General features: G+C 45.3%; 1 protein-coding gene across 2 annotated transcripts in view; it reads left to right on the top strand.

Moving 5' to 3' along the window:
- The first annotated feature begins 8,831 nt into the window (after window positions 1-8,831).
- The window catches only part of LOC105897080 (sorting nexin-14-like), a 25,002-nt gene continuing 14,207 nt past the window's right edge, over window positions 8,832-19,626 (top strand). The window contains exons 1-18 of one of the 2 annotated variants that reach the window (XM_012823940.3): window positions 8,832-9,057; window positions 9,518-9,667; window positions 9,798-9,918; window positions 10,019-10,095; window positions 10,244-10,322; window positions 10,410-10,453; window positions 10,739-10,826; window positions 11,031-11,115; window positions 11,259-11,418; window positions 11,679-11,754; window positions 11,882-11,926; window positions 12,030-12,110; window positions 12,445-12,559; window positions 13,445-13,600; window positions 15,384-15,508; window positions 15,977-16,035; window positions 16,552-16,578; window positions 18,022-18,154. In XM_012823940.3, the coding sequence (XP_012679394.1) occupies window positions 9,531-9,667; window positions 9,798-9,918; window positions 10,019-10,095; window positions 10,244-10,322; window positions 10,410-10,453; window positions 10,739-10,826; window positions 11,031-11,115; window positions 11,259-11,418; window positions 11,679-11,754; window positions 11,882-11,926; window positions 12,030-12,110; window positions 12,445-12,559; window positions 13,445-13,600; window positions 15,384-15,508; window positions 15,977-16,035; window positions 16,552-16,578; window positions 18,022-18,154 (1,608 nt within the window). In that variant the 5' untranslated portion in view covers window positions 8,832-9,057; window positions 9,518-9,530. The remainder of the gene's footprint in view (window positions 9,058-9,517; window positions 9,668-9,797; window positions 9,919-10,018; window positions 10,096-10,243; window positions 10,323-10,409; window positions 10,454-10,738; window positions 10,827-11,030; window positions 11,116-11,258; window positions 11,419-11,678; window positions 11,755-11,881; window positions 11,927-12,029; window positions 12,111-12,444; window positions 12,560-13,444; window positions 13,601-15,383; window positions 15,509-15,976; window positions 16,036-16,551; window positions 16,579-18,021; window positions 18,155-19,626) is intronic. The other variant, XM_031581056.2, reaches the window with a different exon arrangement.

Here is a 19,626-nt window from a genome sequence, read left to right as displayed (position 1 = left end):
TCATTACCATATGTGTTGTATTTCTGTATTTTTGATTTTTTTTTAAATTATTTTTATGACTTTAATAGTTAAAATGATGTACATTACATGTAGAAAGCTAGCTACACTTGCTTAGCCATCATCTTTGCTAGTAAGGCTAGTTTTTTGGCAAAAATGTCATTACCAGCACAGTCATTACCAGCACATTACAGCTTGTGTTGGTAATGACTGGTTGTGGTGGTGATGACGGCAGATACATTAAACATGCTGTTCCTTAAAGAATGTATGTTGAATACGTTATCTTAAATTAATTCATATACATTTACCAATTAAAGGTCACTATTTTTCATAAAGTAATACATTTGTTTTTAAAATAAACTAAATTAATTAATTACAATTGTTGCGTTTAGGTGTGACATGGCTCCAAAAGCAGCTGCCCAAAGGTCCAAATCATACAGAAAACGTATAAAAGATGATCCTGAGAAATATGCACAGCATCTGCAGAGTGAGAAAGAGAGATATCGTAGAAGAAGAGAAACAGGAAAATTGAAATCTGTTTCCCTATTGAGCACCCGAGAACACAGATATGAAAAAAAGAGATGGAAAGTTAATCAACAAAGGAAGAGAGCTAAGGACAGAGAAAACAGAGAAATACAAAATTATCTTTCAATGAATAGTCCTCCAGAATCTCCTGATGTCCAGGCACAAGATAATCAGAATAGGGATGTGCCATGTGCAAGGAATGAAAGAGGAGGTAAGGCGGATTCCATCCAAACCCCAAAGCAAATAGGACGCAAAAAAGTAAATAGAAACAGAAGAAAGGTCTACCATGATCTTCAAAAGTCGCAAAAAAAGCTGGAAAATGCCTTGCAAAAGGTTGATAAGTATAGGAAAAGGTTAGATAGGCTGACTAAGAAGCATACCACTGAGCAGTCCCCAAGAACTAAAGCAAGAAAACAGATGAGGGGAGGACATGGTAATCTCAGGAGGACACATGTGTTCCATAACACATTAGTCTCACAGCTGCGACAAACCTACCATCAAAAGAAAATTAAAGAAAAACAAATCATATCAAAGGTCATTGCTGGAAACATTTTGAAGAAGTACCGGTTAGTGTATGCGGCACACAAAGAACTTGGAATATCCTACAAAACAATGAGAAAGAACATAATGACACCTGGTCTTCAGTATTCGAGAAAAAAACATAGTAATGTGGTGAGCAACACTACAAAAGAGAAAATTAAAGAATTCTTGGAACGTGACAACAATTCGCGAGCTACTACAGGAAAGAAAGACATCATAACTAGACAGAAGTTCAAAAAGCAGAAGCGTTACCTCAATGACTCTCTTTTCAGACTGTATCAAAGTTTCAAGGAAGAATATCCCCAGGTGAAAATCTCATACAGTAAATTCTGTGACAACCGTCCTTTCTGGGTCGTCAAACCCTCCATTCAAGACAGGGATACCTGTTTATGCAAGACCCATGCCAACATCCAACTCATGGCTGATAAATTGCTTTATCTGAAAGTAATTAGTACCAACAGAATTGAAAACTCAATGCACTCACTATGTTGTGAAAGTCCAACGAAAGCCTGCATGTATAGAGAATGTGTCCATTGCCAGGACAAAGAGGTACAAACTGCTGCATTTGAACCTGGTGAGCAAACACAGTGGATGGAATGGCGGAGCAAAACAGAAATCAGGGAGAAAAAGAAAGGTGGTGATAAGGTGACATTCACTGCTCACTTAACAGTGAAGGAGCAAATCCAAGGAACCATTCAACACTTGTTGGAAAATCTCACAGCAGCACTAAAGAACAAGTTTGGCAAACATTCTTTTAACATTGCACATCAGTACTCAACCCTCAAAGCCCTGAAGGAAAATGTTCAAGAAAATGAGTTAATTCTCCATGTGGACTTTGCTGAAAATTATCTGTGCAAGTATTCTTTGGAAATACAAGCTGTACATTTTGGAGACTCTCATAAGCAAGTATCCCTACACACAGGAGTTGCTTATACGGTTGATGGTGCTCTATCCTTCTGTTCTGTCTCTGCTTCAATGCGACATGATGCCTCAGCCATATGGACACATCTGAGCCCTGTACTCTCTCACTTCAGAGAGCTCATCCCATCTCTGAACACACTGCACATGATAAGTGATGGACCAACGACGCAGTATCGTTCAAAGAAGAACTTTTTCTGTCTCAGCTCTGTTCCATTTAAGCTAGGATTTAAAAAGGTCACATGGAATTTCCTAGAGGCAGGCCATGGAAAGTGTCAGGATCCTGCTCTGTTTTCCTTTTATGTTTCTTGATTCCTGACATGTGCTTTTTCCTGTTTGTTTATGTTGTCATGTGCTTGTTGTGATTGTCTTGTCCGGCCATGTGTTTCCTGTCTTTGTCTTGAGACTCCGCCCCCATCTGCCTCTGCCACTTCCTGGTTTTGACCCTCACCTGTTCCCAATCTGTACCCTGTTTGTTTCCCTGATTGGTACCTCCTGTGTCTTGTTAATTCTCCTTGTCTAGTTCCCCCTCTGTTATTTAAGTTCAGTCTGTCCTTTGTTCGATGTTGGTTCGTCGTACTAGCATGGTGAGAGTTCTGTTCCAATTAGCTGTGTGCGTTCATGGTTTCCTGCTCTACCTTGCTTTTTGTATTGTTGCTTTGCCAGTGTTCGGTTCATCAGTTTTTTGTTCGTTTTTGCCTTGGATCTTCTGTGCGTTAAACCTTGTGAATAAATCCTGAATTCTTCCCTACATATGGTCTGCAATTGGGTCTCTGCCTTACGAATCGTGACAGAACGAACCAACCAAAATGAACCCAGCAGACCTAATACCCTTTGACCCGGATTACAAGGTTTTTGATTTTGAGGCCAATAAGGCCTTACACTTGCTTCCCTGGGAACTTTTCTGGGACGGTGGTTCGTCCAGTGGGGAGGACCGGGACACCGATGACGAACTCACAGAAGGTGGGTTTATTGATGGAGGTCCTATTCTAGGGGATCGCTTCTTTGAAAAGTCAGTAGTCGGAGGCAACTACACTGACTATACCTATGGGGACAGTTCCCCTCCGGTTCCAACACTCCACCGTGAGACCGGTGGGAGGATCGGTGGGGGTTATATCTTGCAGGATCGGTTCTTTATCTACACAGACGAGTTGGAAATGGAGGACACTGCTCCTACTGCTGCTTCCCCCACAGCTGCTGTTCCTCCCGCAGCTGCTCCTCCCGCAGCCGCTGCTCCTCCTGCAGCCCCCGCTGCTGCTCATCTTGCAGCTTCTGCTCAACCCGCAACTGCTGCTCCTACAGTTCGAGCACCCCGGCGTACCCCAGTACCAGGGCCGGCACCTCGCCGGGCTCCGTTTCGAGCACCCCTAGTTACCCCAGTACCCGGGCCGCTACCTCGCCGGGCTCCGGTTCGAGCACCCCGGCTTACCCCAGCGCCAGGGCCTGCACCACACCGGGCTGCTGCTCCTACTGCTGCTTCCCCACAGCTGCTGCACCTCCCGCAGCCGCTGCTCCTGCTGCTGTTCTTCCCGCAGCTGCTCCTCCTGCAACCGCTGCAGCCGCTGCTGCTGCTTATCCCGCAGCTTCTCCTCAACCCGCAGCCGCTGCTCCTGCTGCTCCTCCCGCAGCTGCTGCTCCTCCTGCAGCCGCCGCTGCTGCTCATCTTGCAGCTTCTGCTCAACCCGCAACTGCTGCTCCTACAGTTCGAGCACCCCGGCGTACCCCAGCACCAGGGCCGGCACCTCGCCGGGCTCCGTTTCGAGCACCCCTAGTTACCCCAGTACCAGGGCCGGCACCTCGCCGGGCTCCGTTTCGAGCACCCCTAGTTACCCCAGTACCCGGGCCGCTACCTCGCTGGGCTCCGGTTCGAGCACCCCGGCTTACCCCAGGGCCTGCACCACACCGGGCTACTGCTGCTGCTCCTACTGCTGCTTCCCCCACAGCTGCTGCACCTCCCGCAGCCGCTGCTCCTGCTGCTGTTCTTCCCGCAGCTGCTCCTCCTGCAACCGCTCCAGCCGCTGCTGCTGCTCATCCCGCAGCTTCTGCTCAACCCGCAGCCGCTGCTCCTGCTGCTCCTCCCGCAGCTACTGCTCATCCTGCAGCTTCTGCTCAACCCACAGCCGCAGCTACGGCTCATCCCGCAGCTTCTGCTCAACCCGCAGCCGCAGCTCCTGCTGCTCCTCCCGCAGCTACTGCTCATCCTGCAGCTTCTGCTCAACCCACAGCCGCAGCTACTGCTCATCCCGCAGTTTCTGCTCATCCCGCAGTTTCTGCTCAACCCGCAGTTTCTGCTCAACCCGCAGTTTCTGCTCAACCCGCAGCTTCTGCTCAACCCGCAGCCGCTGCTCCTGCTGCTGCTCTAGCTGTTCCGGCTACCCCTGCTGTCGCAGTCGCTGTCCCCACTCCTGCTGCGCCGATTACGGTCATTCCCACTGATGTCTGGTCCCTTCCAGTTCCCAACCTCCCTGCTCCCATAGTACCTGTGTCGCATTCTCCTGCACCTCCTGCTCCCGCCCAGGCATCTACGGATCAAGCACCAATGCCCGATGCAGTCCCAGCAGGGAGATCGCTGATGGCAACGCTGACGGCGACACCACTGAAGCCGTCGCTGACCCAGCCGCCGCTGACCCTGCAGACCCAGCCGCCGCTGACCCTGCAGACCCAGCCGCCGCTGACCCTGCAGACCCAGCCGCCGCTGACCCTGCAGACCCAGCCGCCGCTGACCCTGCAGACCCAGCCGTCGCTGACCCAGGCGCCGCTGACCCTGCAGACCCAGCCGCCGCTGACCCAGGCGTCGCAGACCCAGCCATCGCTGACCCTGCAGACCCAGCCGTCGCTGACCCTGCAGACCCAGCCGTCGCTGACCCTGCAGACCCAGCCGTCGCTGACCCTGCAGACCCAGCCGTCGCTGACCCTGCAGACCCAGCCGTCGCTGATCCTGCAGTCCCAGGCGCCCCAGCTCCTGCAGTCCCAGACGCCCCAGTTGCTGCAGCCCCATGTCGACCCAGACCCCGCAGCCACCGCTGCCGACCCAGACCCCGCAGCCACCGCTGCCGACCCAGACCCCGCAGCCACCGCTGCCGACCCAGACCCCGCAGCCACCGCTGCCGACCCAGGCCCCGCAGCCTCCGCTGCCGACCCAGGCCCCGCAGCCTCCGCTGCCGACCCAGACCCCGCAGCCACCGCTGCCGACCCAGACCCCGCAGCCTCCGTTGCCGATCAAGACCCTCCAGCATCTGTTCCCGATGCAGGCCCAGCAGCCCCCCCTGATGACGTCGCTGCTGATAACTCTGCTGTCCGGAGTGCCCCTGTCCTCGCCCCTGGCGCCCATGTCCCTGTCTCCTGTGTCCCAGGATTCCCCATACCGGTTGCTCCAGTCCCGGGTGCCGTAGTCCCTGTCCCCGGCGCCGCCAGCCCCAGTGAATCAGGCCGTACAGGCACCGCAACTACACCAGCCACTGGTCCTGCAGTCCATGCCATCACTGGTCCTTCAGACCCAGCCACCTCTCGTGCGGCAACACCGGCCTCTTCCCCTGACGACGTCTTCCAGGCCCTGGTTCAGGAGGCGCGTCGTGGTCTCCTCGCCCCCAACAAGGCTCCCACTCGCCCGCCAGACCATTTGCCCCATTCGGGCCACCCACCTGGCAGGCCGCCAAAGACTCTGCCCCTGTTTGGCCGGCCACGCGGCCGGCCACCAGACACTCTGCCCCTGTTTGGCCGCCCACCCGGCCGGCCACCAGACACTCTGCCCCCGCTCTGCCGCCCACCAGACACTCTGCCCCTGTTCGGCCATCCTTCTGGCCGGCCGCCTGACCCTGGGTTTTTGTCCAGTTTTCTGCCCGCCTGCCTTGTCCTTGACCCCCTCCACCCACCCTATGTGGACTTTTTCGGTTTTTCTTTTTGGGCCGTCTGGAAGCCGGCCCCTAGAGGGGGGGGTAATGTCAGGATCCTGCTCTGTTTTCCTTTTATGTTTCTTGATTCCTGACATGTGCTTTTTCCTGTTTGTTTATGTTGTCATGTGCTTGTTGTGATTGTCTTGTCCGGCCATGTGTTTCCTGTCTTTGTCCTGAGACTCCGCCCCCATCTGCCTCTGCCACTTCCTGGTTTTGACCCTCACCTGTTCCCAATCTGTACCCTGTTTGTTTCCCTGATTGGTACCTCCTGTGTCTTGTTAATTCTCCTTGTCTAGTTCCCCCTCTGTTATTTAAGTTCAGTCTGTCCTTTGTTCGATGTTGGTTCGTCGTACTAGCATGGTGAGAGTTCTGTTCCAATTAGCTGTGTGCTTTCATGTTTTCCTGCTCTACCTTGCTTTTTGTATTGTTGCTTTGCCAGTGTTCGGTTCATCAGTTTTTTTTGTTCGTTTTTGCCTTGGATCTTCTGTGCGTTAAACCTTGTGAATAAATCCTGAATTCTTCCCTACATATGGTCTGCAATTGGGTCTCTGCCTTACGAATCGTGACAGGAAAGGGTGCTGCTGATGGGGTTGGCGCAGCCTTAAAATGGAGGGCAGATAGTCTTGTTGCAGGTGGAACAGACATTCCAGATGGGAGGATGTTCTTTGAGAAGCTGATAGGAGAGAAGTCAAAAATCAAGCTCTTCTACATCACAGAAAGTGAGATAGAAGAACATGACAGATCTATACCAGACCAGCTTGAAACTGTATGTGGTACAATGAAAATCCACCAGGTAAGCTTGAGCACACACCACACAAGCAGTACAAAAGTCCAAAGTGTTGGTTTTCTTTTAGTTTATATTTGTGTTGTGCGAAATTATAATGACTATTGTCCTTTTTGTTTGTAGATTTTTACCACCAAGTCCGGCCACATCAACTGGCGAATCCTAAGCTGTTTCTGCTCATCTCCTGAAGATTGCCTCTGCTTTGCCCCTGAGTCTGTGGTCCTCAACAAAGCACAGAAAAATAAAACCACTATGGAGACAGAGCCATGCCAAGGGATGCTCAATACAACGCCTGAAATAACCATGTCTTTGGTGGGAGAATGGTGTGTGTGGTATGTTACGATGGGGAGGCCTACCCAGGTGTGGTCCAGGATGTAGATGAAGAGTCTGTCCAGGTGAAAACAATGTGTATAATTGGGGTTAACCGTTTTTTTTGGCCTCTGAAAGACGACATCCTGTGGTACAGGCATGAACATTTCCTGGGGCTTGTGCCAGAGCCAAAACCAGTCACCAAGAGGCATATGATGCTTGATATGTCAGTCTGGAATAAAGTATCGTCCATGATGGATGAGAGGATGACAAGAGGATGACAAGTTTTTGTCTGTTTAGTGGAAGATTTAGCATCAATGACATGTTTGTGGTGTTTTTAAGCAATTGTTGAACAAAAAGTTTAAGTAAATTGTCAGATTAGTTTATAGTTGTTTGGGATACTTAATATGAATATTGTTTTTTATTCAGCATTTTACCTGTTCTTAACTGCCCTCCTGTTTCATGTTTTTTTTATTCAACATGGCTATGCAATGATTATACTGAACCAATCCTGTTCACAAGGAACACAATTCATGTTTGGTCTTCCATAATCAGATTAAACAAGATTTTGATGTAAACAGATTACTAGCTGGTGTTTTTTTAAAACTGAAGTCACTTAGGCTCTTAAATTACAATAGGTTACGATAAGTGATTTGTCATCACCGCAACAAACTGTCATTACCAGAACTGTAATGTCATCACCATCACCATACATATTTTTGCCAATAAATTTAGTATAAATTACAAAACATCCAACAATTACATATTTTGGACAATGTTGGACATTCTAAATGATCACTGTATAAAAAAAGTTTTGACCTATGGCATTTACTTAAAATAATCTTATATTCCAAGCCAGGGTAGATTGAAAAATCTGAAATTGAGATACTTAAATGACTATAATTAATCTTGCAAGTAAAAATCAACAATCCCATTAAGTTCAAGATAAAATAGACTTCATGTCAAACCACAAAATGTTTGAAAACCACTGATTTATCATTTAAGTCTTATTTTTTTTTTTACTTATATTCGATGATGTGATGGTAATGACACATTTACTTGACATAGTTAAGAAAATGGCAAAAAATCTGAAATTCCCTCATCTTTTGGTCTCAACCCAGCTCCTAACGTTGCTTCTGACTAAAGGACTGATAATTTAATGTATACCAATTAGTCAAATTTGGAATTTTAATTTTCAAAATTTCAGCAACCCAATTTGGCCCTTAATCTGAGAAATGCCCATTTATTAAAATTAGGTAGCTCGTTGTCTACCTTACTATAGTTGTAAACAGGCATTTGTGATTTTGCAACGTTTTGCTTATGACTTATTGATCCGGGATCTTCGAATCTGTGAATGTCTTTCCACCTTTACCAAAAGGCTTTAGTTGAGTTCAGCCGGCTGGGGTGCCGAACTTCTTAACTCCGAGTTTGAAACAACTGATAAGTAAACATTTCAAATTGAACTGTGTGGTTTCCGACACTTTCTTTCCCACTTTTAGCCACATGACGGTTTCGAAATACCTAGGCATTTTGAATCCATTTCTAAAAAGCATCCAGAAATACGCCCTCTGCAAGCCATTCAGTTTTTCCTTGTACAAGAGGACTCTAGGATTAAAAATGATTCGAATGCTGCACAGTCTGAGTAGACGAATATTTTCACTGTCTCTTAATTTTGCGACAAGTTATAGACACATTGTTTTGGAATTAATATAGTCAGAAACTTGTTTAGTAATTCCCTGTTTCACTTCAGGGAACAGGAAGTGACAATTAGCTTATCATGTGACAGGATTCATGCAGTCCACTTTTCAGCCTATCCCCATTAGGAATGTTGGTGTCGTAAACAAACCATTCGCTGGTCTGTCAGAGGAAAGGAAGTCAACAGAAGTCAGTCTGGCACTGTGTTAAACTATGAAAATGCAAAATTACCTCGGTTATTCTCACGACTGATCCATCGATCATTTAGACAATATTTTGCAATGTCTACGCTGTTGGTATTTTCTTTACATCAAAGTCTTTCCCTTTAGTATGACGTGTTTATCAAAACCCATCATCTTTGCTTAAGGTTGTAGTAGCTGCACAACTTTTCTAAAGGTAAGTAGGATAATAGTTTGCGCAGATAACTACCATTAGTGAACTAGTAAACAGAATTTTCTTCCGTTGGAAAGTAAACAAGGCGTATGTAAGCACGTTACGCTGAAATGGTGGCGGTTGACCCAGTTAGCTATAGTAACACTTGTTTGATTAATGTTTGCCCTCCACTTCCAGAGTAGCCTATGTAAGTGGCTTATCGTTACTAGCTAACTTAGCTCCCTGTACAAGCAAGGATTTGGGCTGCGTCTTCGTATTAATCAGCTCAATGTTGGTTACTTTGACGATGATTTTAGGCAGATAGATATATATTCCTTTGAATTGAATTGAATTGAATTGAATTGAATTGAATTGAATTTGTGATGAAATAGATTTACCTCGCACCCACAACACACTTTCGTGAGTTAGGTATAGAATTGCTGACATGCGTACGACTTCAGCTTGGTGTTTCCACCGTCCTCAGGCTACAGACCGAGATGGCTGGTGTCAAGGAATATGTACAAAGTTTCAGACAATGGATGAGGATTGAAGTTTGGAGGGAGGTGGTTCGCCAGTACCCAGTCATATGTTTCCTTCTCATGTTCATGCTCCTGTCAACCATCATTTTGAATAGGTAAGGTTCTACTGTCTGAATAATATTTTAGTTATTTTGTGTTAATTCTATGCTTTATTATGGATACTGATGCTGATAGGATTGATGTCATGCAATTTATCCATTGCCTTCTCCCCATTTCTCTTAAAAGGTATTTGCATATCCTTATGGTATTCTGGTCCTTCTTGGCTGGGGTGATCACATTCTATTGTTCCATTAATCCAGAATACCTCTTGCCAAACATTCTCTTCCATTTCAAAGCGAAGAGCAGAGTAAGCACCATTATTTAAGACATTTCAACAGCGCCAATATTCAGCAATACGCTTTGTATGCATTTTTAATGTGTGATGATTGTGAACGACACTTTTCCAGCAAAATGAGCAGCAGGAATTGTTTCCGTCTGGTCATAGCTGTGCCGTTTGTGGAAAAAGGAAGTGCAATCGCCACAGGTATGCCTACAGAAATGGTCAAGTGAGATCACTTGCTAGACCAGCATGCATATGGTATTTTACCACTGTGTGTTTTTTTTTTAATTGAGTTGCTTTGGCAGTGTGTGGTCATATGCATATGTAATAATACACTGATTTTGTCTTGAAGGCCAACTCTTCTCCTGGAAAACTATCAGCCATGGTTGGACTTGAAGGTGTCCTCAAAAGTGGATGCTTCCATATCAGAGGTAGCTAGCAAGCTTGTTAGTAGTCTATGCATGAATGTTATAAATCAAGCAACAATATTAAGTGTAGTCACGTCTTATGTATTCCAGGTTTTGGAGTTGATTTTGGAGAACTTTGTGTATCCCTGGTACAGGTAATATTCACATTAAATCTGGTTTTAGGGTCGGGCAGAGGAAGCTTTGTCAGTGCACTTCATGTTTCAGGTCTTTGTCTCAGGGATATTACAGATGATGAGGCTTGTGTCGACGAGTTAAGAATGATGTTTCATGTCTTTGTCTCAGGGATATTACAGATGATGAGGCTTGTGTCGACGAGTTAAGAATGATGTTTAATGTCTTTGTCTCAGGGATATTACAGATGATGAGGCTTGTGTCGACGAGTTAAGAATGATGTTTCATGTGTCATGTCTTTGTCTCAGGGATATTACAGATGATGAGGCTTGTGTCGACGAGTTAAGAATGATGTTTCGTTTCTTTGGTGCTGTGATGGTGAGACGAGCTCAGAAGGTGAATTTTTACAAACTGCACTTTTTGCTACCATTACTTTTAATAATAAGTCCTCAAATATCCAGAATATCTTATTTTGATTTGTGAAATTTCGGTATTAGGATGGCAACGATCAGTCCAGCTTTCTTATGCTTAATTAGTTCTGATGAAAGAGCTTGTGCAATCACCTGCCCTCATGGTAATACGTTTGTTGATTCAATGTAGGTGGACTTTCCCTCACTTTTTACTGGCAAAATGCTGAACGTAGCCATGAAGCATGTTGAGATTGTGGCTAAAGCCTGGAATAAAGGTATCATTTGCTCCATTCAATGCATTCTTCATAGATTATGAGGATGGAACTATTGCAGAAAATGTAATTTTCACCAGATTTAAGTGTAGGCTGTGTGTGTGTGTGTGTGTGTGTGTGTGTGTGTGTGTGTTTGTGTGGAACAGTATCCCGGAGTCCTGAACATTTGCAGCAGGCTGCCTTGGATGAGTATGGCCCAGATTTGCACGTGGCGTTGCGCAGCCGCAGGGAAGAGCTGCTCTACCTCCGCAAACTTACAGAGATGCTGTTCCCATATGTCATCCCCCCAAAAGCCCCAGAGTGCAGGTACTGGTGCATTCACCTGGTCCTCTTACAAAAATCTCCTTTTAGTGGAGATCTGCATTACATTCATTTATTTATTATTTTTAAAATGTTCTCCAGAGTAATACAGTGCATAGTAAACCCATGGTAAATTTCATAGTACTGATATTTACTTTCTCACTGCAAGCTTGTGGTTTCTTCTGGTATTTGTGTTCAAATAAAAATGACGGCAACATCTTTAGAACCCTTTAAACTGACTAGCCCGTTCTTTATTTATCATACAGATCTCTTGCCTACTTGCTTCGAGAAGTAATGACAGGATCAGTTGTCCTCCCAACAATGGATTTCATGGCTGACCCTGTGAGTGATCAGGACTAGAATAGTCCTAGTTGATTCAGGCTTAACTCTGTGTTCAAAGTCAAATTTGGAACTGTGGGATGAATTGATCCTTGGTTTTGATAATCCTTTCACATTTTCCTTCATGCAGGATACATTGAATCATATGGTGCTCATCTTTATTGACGATTCTCCTGTAAGTGAAATATACGTAACATTTTTTTATGTAATTGATTTACTCCTACAATGAGCATGATTGATTGATTATCTCACAGACTTTACTTTTGTCCTACTCATAGCCTGAACCGGCATTAGAACCCCCTTCTGCCTTGGTGCCATTTCTGCAGAAGTATGCCCATCCCCGGAACAAGAAGCCATCTGTAAGGCCTTAGTCTCACTTTGGTGCCCATTTTTCAGATATCGTAAAGTTGCAACCGATCACAGCTCTTGCATACAATGTCAGATTCACTCATGCATCTATTTTATAAATGCCTTTGTTCACATATGACCGTAAATTACTTTTACTTTTATAGTGAAGACTATAATATATTGTGGAAATCAGCAAGAGTGTTATCATGAAACTTATATTTGTGTTTTACATACTGTGAAGATTTCATCTTTGTTAACAAACAGTCATTTTAGTAGGTGTTTCTATCCAAAGTCACTGATCATGCCGTGACCTCTGACCTCTGTGAGCTCTCTTCCTGTGGACAGGTGTTGAAGCTGGAGCTCAAGGGGATCCGTGAGCAGCAGGACCTGCTGTTCCGCTTCATGAGCTTCCTGAAGGCAGAGGGCGCTGTGCACGTCCTGCAGTTCTGCCTTACAGCCGGTGAGTCTTCAGCCACAGTCAGTCTGGAAGGCTTTCTACTGGGTTGCGGTCCTCACACAGGGCAACTGCCATAACCTGTTTCCTCTGTTATATCACTATATCACATCAGCAGTAGTTTCACTCCAGGAAACAACTGGTATGTTATCCAAACAGGAACACAATATCAGTTTTTAGCAGTTTTGAATCCATTTGTCAATGATGGTATTTAAAAAAAAGAAAAAACATTTCATTTTGTAGTTGTGGGGCTATTACATCTCAATATCTGGAATTACTTTTACATCATGGGAAGAAGTTGTTTATGTTTTAATGGACAGAGATCCTGATTAGTTTCAGAAACTATTTAATCAAGTTATGTAGCACATACGCTGCACATACAAGAGATATGCCGTTGATGTGGGGGAACAAACTATAGTATGTCAAATGAGACAGATTTTGGTGGATTAGGTGTCTGCCACAAGTTGAGCATTATCCATCATCCTATTCCCTTTATGAGTATGGCTCCTTCCGTGGGTTGCAAGCCTGTTTTAAGTTTACGACACCAAGCTATGTGGACTACTTTACACTACTCAATCACTGAGTTATTTTACTCTTGTCAGCTCAGCCTAAAGTCTGCCCAAACTGGATCAGCTTGCATTCATGCACGCATGTCTCTGATGTGTCGATTATTTTGTCATGATGGCACGATCCTTCATGCGTCACTATAACTCGACTCGAAATCAAGTTAGTGGAATACAAGCTGTACGTTTTTTGCTTAATCACCTTGACCCTTTCCCGCATGGTTTACTTAAGATGATTACTGCACACATCTTACTCAGTTCTGGTAGCCAGGTTTCTAAAACCTACGGGAGTAGTTTCTAATCATTTCTGACATCTCCCATTGTCCAGAGGAGTTCAACGATAAAATCCTGTCTCCTGATCTGAGTGACTCAGAGATGCAGCGTCTGCATGGGGAAGTGCAGAAGATCTACGAGACCTACTGCCTGGACGAGAGCATTGACAAGATCCGCTTTGATCCCTTCATTGTCGAGGAAATCCGCAATGGTGAGTCAAAATACTGCAGCTGCTGATGAAGAAGACTATCGTAGTGAGAATTTTATTTTGAAATGCCTTGACAGATTATGGTGAATCTGAGATTGTGTGGTAGTGAATTCAAACAAAAGTGCATAAAAAAACAATTGCACTTGAGAATATGATTGAAAATAAGTGGAGCTGTTAGATGGTTTTACATCTTAATGATGTTTATGAAGAGGACCTGTTTTGGGAGATGGTCAAAATTTGCTTCCAGAGAAGGGATGTTTTGGTCTCTCTGTGGAGAAACATTTCTGTAGGTCAGCTTTGAAAAGCCAAACAAGCTGCTGGTCACACAGGCTTACTGAATGGAGTAATTGCATTACATTCATCATGTAAAACTGCAGAATTCAGGCAGTGAGAGTAACATTAGCACACAAGAAGTGGTTGTTGAGAGTTTCATAACCTCTTTTTCAATTGGCTGAGCAGTCCCCAGCAAGCGGAATATCCTCCCACCCAGTTTCAGGCCTCCTGTTGAATGGTGTATTAGAGCTCCCAGTCACTGTACTCTGGGGCACTGAACACCTGCGCAATCTTTGGAGGGAGGGATGAATCACACGTGTCAGGATTAGCATGCTAGCATACATGTGGTAAATTTACACAATACATACAAATATAACATGGTATATACGTGATTGATAGTGGATACAGTGGGGAGAGAGCATTCAAGTATTGTAGAGCAGCTTAGTGGATCTACAGTGTGTGGGTAAGTTCAAAAGTTCAAAGTACTTTATTTCTCATTGTCACAAAAACAACGAGACAGTAGAGGCAGCAACAGACAGCTAAAAACTTAAGTTGCTGTGGACATTAACTGCCACAGCTAAATAATAATAAACAACAATTAATAAATAGATAAATAAATATCCCTGAGTAAATGAAAAAAGAAATATATATATACATTGAGGTGCATCAATAGTTGCAGGGTAGAGTGTTAAGAGTGCAGTCCATGGGGGCGGGCCGGGCCGTGGGGGAGGTGGGGTGGTTTTGGGTGAGCTGTTGAGGTACAAGAGTAAGTAGAGTAATGGAACAGAAAACTATGTCGATGGTGGCAATTATTTACATTGCAGGAAAATGCTAGCACAGAGTATGGGGCAGAATAAGTGCATGACAGTGTGGTGGGGGTGGGTAGGTGTAGGCTGAGGGTTTCTGCAAGTAGGTCAGGTGGAGAGACCACAGCAGCATCTCACAGCGCAGATTGTCTCTTTCTTCCCCTCCTAGTCTAAGTGGTAGAGAGCCTAGGACGTAACAGTGTTTGCATAGACGCTCCAATGTAGGTTGCACGCACACTATTGGCCACTTCCTTGTATCCACAGAACAAGAATAAAAAAAGTGTCATTCTCGTCTGTTTTGAAGATGGTTGCAGTTTAGTCACTACAGTTCTTTTAAGAATCATTTAGAATGATTGATGTAGATGTTTGGAGGATTCAGGATTGGAGTGGCGGCTGGGGTGGCAAGCTCTGTGGCAGGGATGGCAGCTGCCCCTGCCCCTGCCCTTGCCCTTGCCCCTGCCCGTGTTCTTACAGTACAGTGGCATTTGATCCTGTACCTGTTGGGTCAATTGGAATTGTGATTTAGATTGAATTGTGATTTAGATTGAATTGTCTCGTAATAAATCGCCAGCCTCAGTAATGCATGTTAATACCCATACTTTAATGCAAGCAAGTGTCTTTTTTGTATAATTCAATAATACTCTCTCTCTCTCTTTCTATCTCTTTGTGTCTCCCCCCCCCCCCCCCCCCCCCCTACTCCTCTCCAGTTGCACAGGGTCCATACCCAGGGGTGGTGAAGCTGCAGACGATGCGTTGTCTGTTTGAAGCGTACGAACACGTCCTGTCCCTCCTGGAGAATGTCTTCACCCCCCTGTTCTGCCACAGTGATGAGGTGAGGAGGTACTAGCAGCTCACAAAAATGCTTTCAGATGAAATGGCACAAAGTACAGACTAGGTGTCTGATTTTAAATGTGGGGTTCAATTGGTTGTCAGAGTTCAGATTATCTCTCAAATCCTTCAATGTTTATGTAAGAACCTCCTGTAGAAATGCAGTGTTTTCAAGGAAAATAATAATTAATGCTGTTATAATATAATAATAATAATATCATCATAAGCGTTAAGGAAATGATGGGAATTAAATATACATGAACTGAGTTTGTAGATGCCATTCTCCAAGTGAATCATAGCACAATGTAATCATCCAAAAACCAGCACAAGCCATAACAATCTGATATCCCTAGGCCTTGACATTCGAGAGAAGACCCTTTTGTTATCTTGAGAAACTGTGCTCTTGAGATGATTCATGTTGACTCTCTCTCTTTCTCTCTCTCTCTCTCTCTCTCTCTCTCTCTCTCTGCAGTACTTCAGACATCTGCTGTGTGGGGCTGAATCTCCAGCCAGAAGCAGCAAGCTCAGCAGGTGTGTGTCCTCCACACCCCTGTGTGAAACACTATCCCTCTCTTGACCCTCATGTACACTCTCTCCTGTCCTCCGTCATGTACACTCTCTCCTCTCCTCCCTCATGTACACTTTCTCCTCTCCTCCGTATCAACATCCATCCTCCATGCTCCCCAAAGCCAGAGAAACCCAGATCCAACATACACACACACACACACACATACATACATACACACACACACACAGGTCCTCTGTCAGCATTAACACCCATCCATCTTCCCTGTATGCCCAAATGTAGTCATTTTGTTTCCCTTTCTGTTCCATATCACTGTTTCCACGCCCTGCTCTCCTCCCTCGAGCTTCTCCAGTGATTTGTCCTGTGTAAAGGGTGCCTATCAGACCAGACAGCTTTACTCCCATGATTGTCCAGTGTCCCTAAATCCAGGAAATAGCCCAAAAATAACGCTTTATCACCAGCTGTATGTAAGGACATCCATGTGGAGAGACTGTAACTGTTTGATGTGGCTGTGATTTCAGGAATAGCTTGAGTTTTGATGACTTCAGGTAAGTTAAAGCATGGTGCGAGTCTGCTGACGGGGAAGCTGCTGATTTCCCACTGCATGCTCACATAGAGGATGCTTGAATGCTGCTGTAGACAAAAATGTTTCATAAATAGGCTAACAAAAAACAAAGGCCTGAGGTTTTGTAAGCTTGCTTTCATTAGATCGAGTTTGTGTCTTGCCCTTTGCCATGAAGCCACCTTTCCTCTTTGAACTGAGTTAACCGCTCTGGCCAGTAGATTTGTAGGCGTTTACTTTCTTTCTGAAAGAGTGAAATTTCAGCTGTATTCTTTCCACCCTGTCAGGGTGCTGATTGAGCACAGCGTGAGGCTAGACGACACCTCAAGTGTGACAGATAGAAGGATGCTTTGCATGCATAGGTGAAGTATCCTGTAAAATGAGTAGGCATCATTTAAAGACTAACTTGGTCAGCAAAAGCTCAGTGTAATGTCAATGGCTCTACCAGACAGAATAATTGCACCTTATTGGAGTTGTGCACTGACAGAGAAAATGACAGTGGCTGTGTCCAGTGCGTCAGTGCATCACTGCACTTTCATTCAACCTCCCTCTCTCCCATGCGTGTCTCCCACAATCCACTGCTGCTTTACGCCTGGATTTGCCCCCCCCCCCCCCCGCATCTCAAGCACACTTCCCCACCTCTCCAGCCCCATCCCCTCAGCATGTCATACATAGCCTGGGCACCACCACACCCAAAAGAGCAGACATAAGGGGGTGCAGGTCGCCTACTGCTTGCCTCCAGCCCACCCCTGCAGCACCACCAGCCCTACCCCATGTCGCCCCCTCTCCGCTCCTGCATCCTGTCCTCCCTTAAGCAGTCAAGTGTGTGTGTGTGTGTGTGTGTGTGTGTGTGTGTGTGTGTGTGTGTGTGTGTGTGTGTGTGTGTGTGTGTGTGTGTGTGTGTGTGTGTGTGTGTGTGTGTGTGTGTGTGTGTGTGTGTGTGTGTGTGTGTGTGCTCTGCACAGTTCACCGAGCATGGTCCTGTGTGGGCATATACAAAAACGTCCTTTGGTTGTATACATCTTCACTTCACTATCAGCTGAGTGTATACAACCTCCTTTCCTCTGTGTATATCTGTGTGTATGCTTTCGTGTGTGTGAGCGTATGTGTGTGTGTGTGTTAGGGGGGGGGTTTATACACATTCCCTCCCCTAGTGAGCGCTGCTGTTAAGGAGTGAACTCCTGGACAGACCCCCTTCTGTTTTGCAGTGTGCACCGTGGGACTGTGAAGAGCTTAGGTGTCGAGTCTGTCATGATAAATGTGCACTTTCTCCCGTGTGTGTCTCGTCTGTGCGCACGTGTCTGTGTGCACGTGTCTGTGCGCACGTGTCTGTGTCTCGTCTGTGCGCACGTGTCTGTGTCTCGTCTGTGTGCACGTGTCTGTGTCTCGTCTGTGCGCACGTGTCTGTGTCTCGTCTGTGTCTGTTCAGGAACACCTCCAAACGCGGGGAGTCATTCGGGATCAGCCGCATCGGCAGCAAAATCAAAGGAGTCTTCCGAAGCACCACCTTAGAGGGGGCCCTGCCTCCTAACTATGCTATGATCGAAGGTGGCGACGACCAGGTGCGACCCAACTTACATTATTAAACTTACTTTAGTCTTCAATGCATGCTCCTCCCTTAGTTCATTATTAAACTTACTGTAGTCTTCAATGCCTGCTCCTCCCTTAGTTCATTGTAATGGATCCGGCTGAATTATGGACAGTGTGAATATCTGTTAAGCAGTCTGACTCATTTACTTATCTGGTGACAAACAACCCAAATGCTCTCTATTGTCTGATGGACGCACAAGATGCTTAATCCCAACATTATTAGTCCTACAGGCTTTTTCTTAGTTGAAATGGCTGTCAGTGACCAAGACTGTATGGTTCAGTTGGAAGGCGCAGTGGTGATTTGAACCCCAGCGTAGCTTTGATATGGAGTGTACAAAAATCAAAAGCTGCAAGTGGAAATGGTTCCAATGCTGGCGTAGAAATGCACCAAAGAATCTCACAAATGTTGTCACAATGAATTCTCCTTATGGGACAATTCCTGTTCATTCTGTCGAGCTTTCTTAATAAACTCATTACAAAAGGGTATAACAAATCAGTTTAAGTCAGTGATCCTTTCAAAACCTGTTTGCAAACTTTCCTTTCTTTTCTTTGTGGAGTGACAACTGTCACTTCAGCGAGTAGTAGAAAAAACACCTGGGGTTTCTGTCGACCTTTAATCTGTTCTGCTTGAAATAAAAAAAATTGAAGGATTACTCACCATTGAGTGGGTGTTTCCTTCTCACAGCTTCGTACTGTGCTGCACCAGGCACACCAGACTGTTTCCCAGGACTGGTTTTGGGTGTGTGTGTTCATCTGTTTAGGGTTGACTGAAGTGCAAAGGGGCAAGAGTTCATGATTCTGCCGGTACTCAGGAGTCCGCCAGAGAGGAGGGCTTGTAGTCTGCTGTTCTGACCCACCCTTAGCCACTAGTTCAGCAGTGGTCATGCGTATACTCAGCAAGTTCAGTGAGCTAATACGCTAACCTTGACTCTGACACTAGTTTGAATAGTAGGATGATATCTGTAATACTCACAGCCCACTGTTCCCATCTTTCACTCACTCTTTTCAGCTTATTTCAGCATTTTCGTAACACCTTATATATTGAATTTGAAATGTATTGTTTGGAGGATAACCCCTTGAGCTGCAGCATCTCGTTTTCGAGGGGGTCCTCAAGACACAAGACAAAGACAAATACATGCACATTCAAACTCGCTCAAGTTCCCCCTCTCCCAGACCTCACCCACCCCACCGACTCCCTATTGAGTACATATCGCATTATTGAGAGGCATATATACACATATACATACATACACATATACATACATACATACATACATATATATGCACACATATATACACATACCTTCACCCACACACACGTACAGTATTTACTCATAAATAAAAAAAGAAAGAAAAGAAAAGTCCAGTCACACATGAGCAAAACATTTACAGCAACAATTTGCTTGTAAGTAATTATAAAGGGATGTTTTAAAGGAGTGCAAAG

Source organism: Clupea harengus, chromosome 15 (genome assembly GCF_900700415.2).
Source record: "Clupea harengus chromosome 15, Ch_v2.0.2, whole genome shotgun sequence".
Lineage (NCBI taxonomy): Eukaryota > Metazoa > Chordata > Actinopteri > Clupeiformes > Clupeidae > Clupea > Clupea harengus.
The sequence above is the reverse complement of the archived record's forward strand: the minus strand, read 5'-3'. Positions and strand labels throughout refer to the sequence as shown.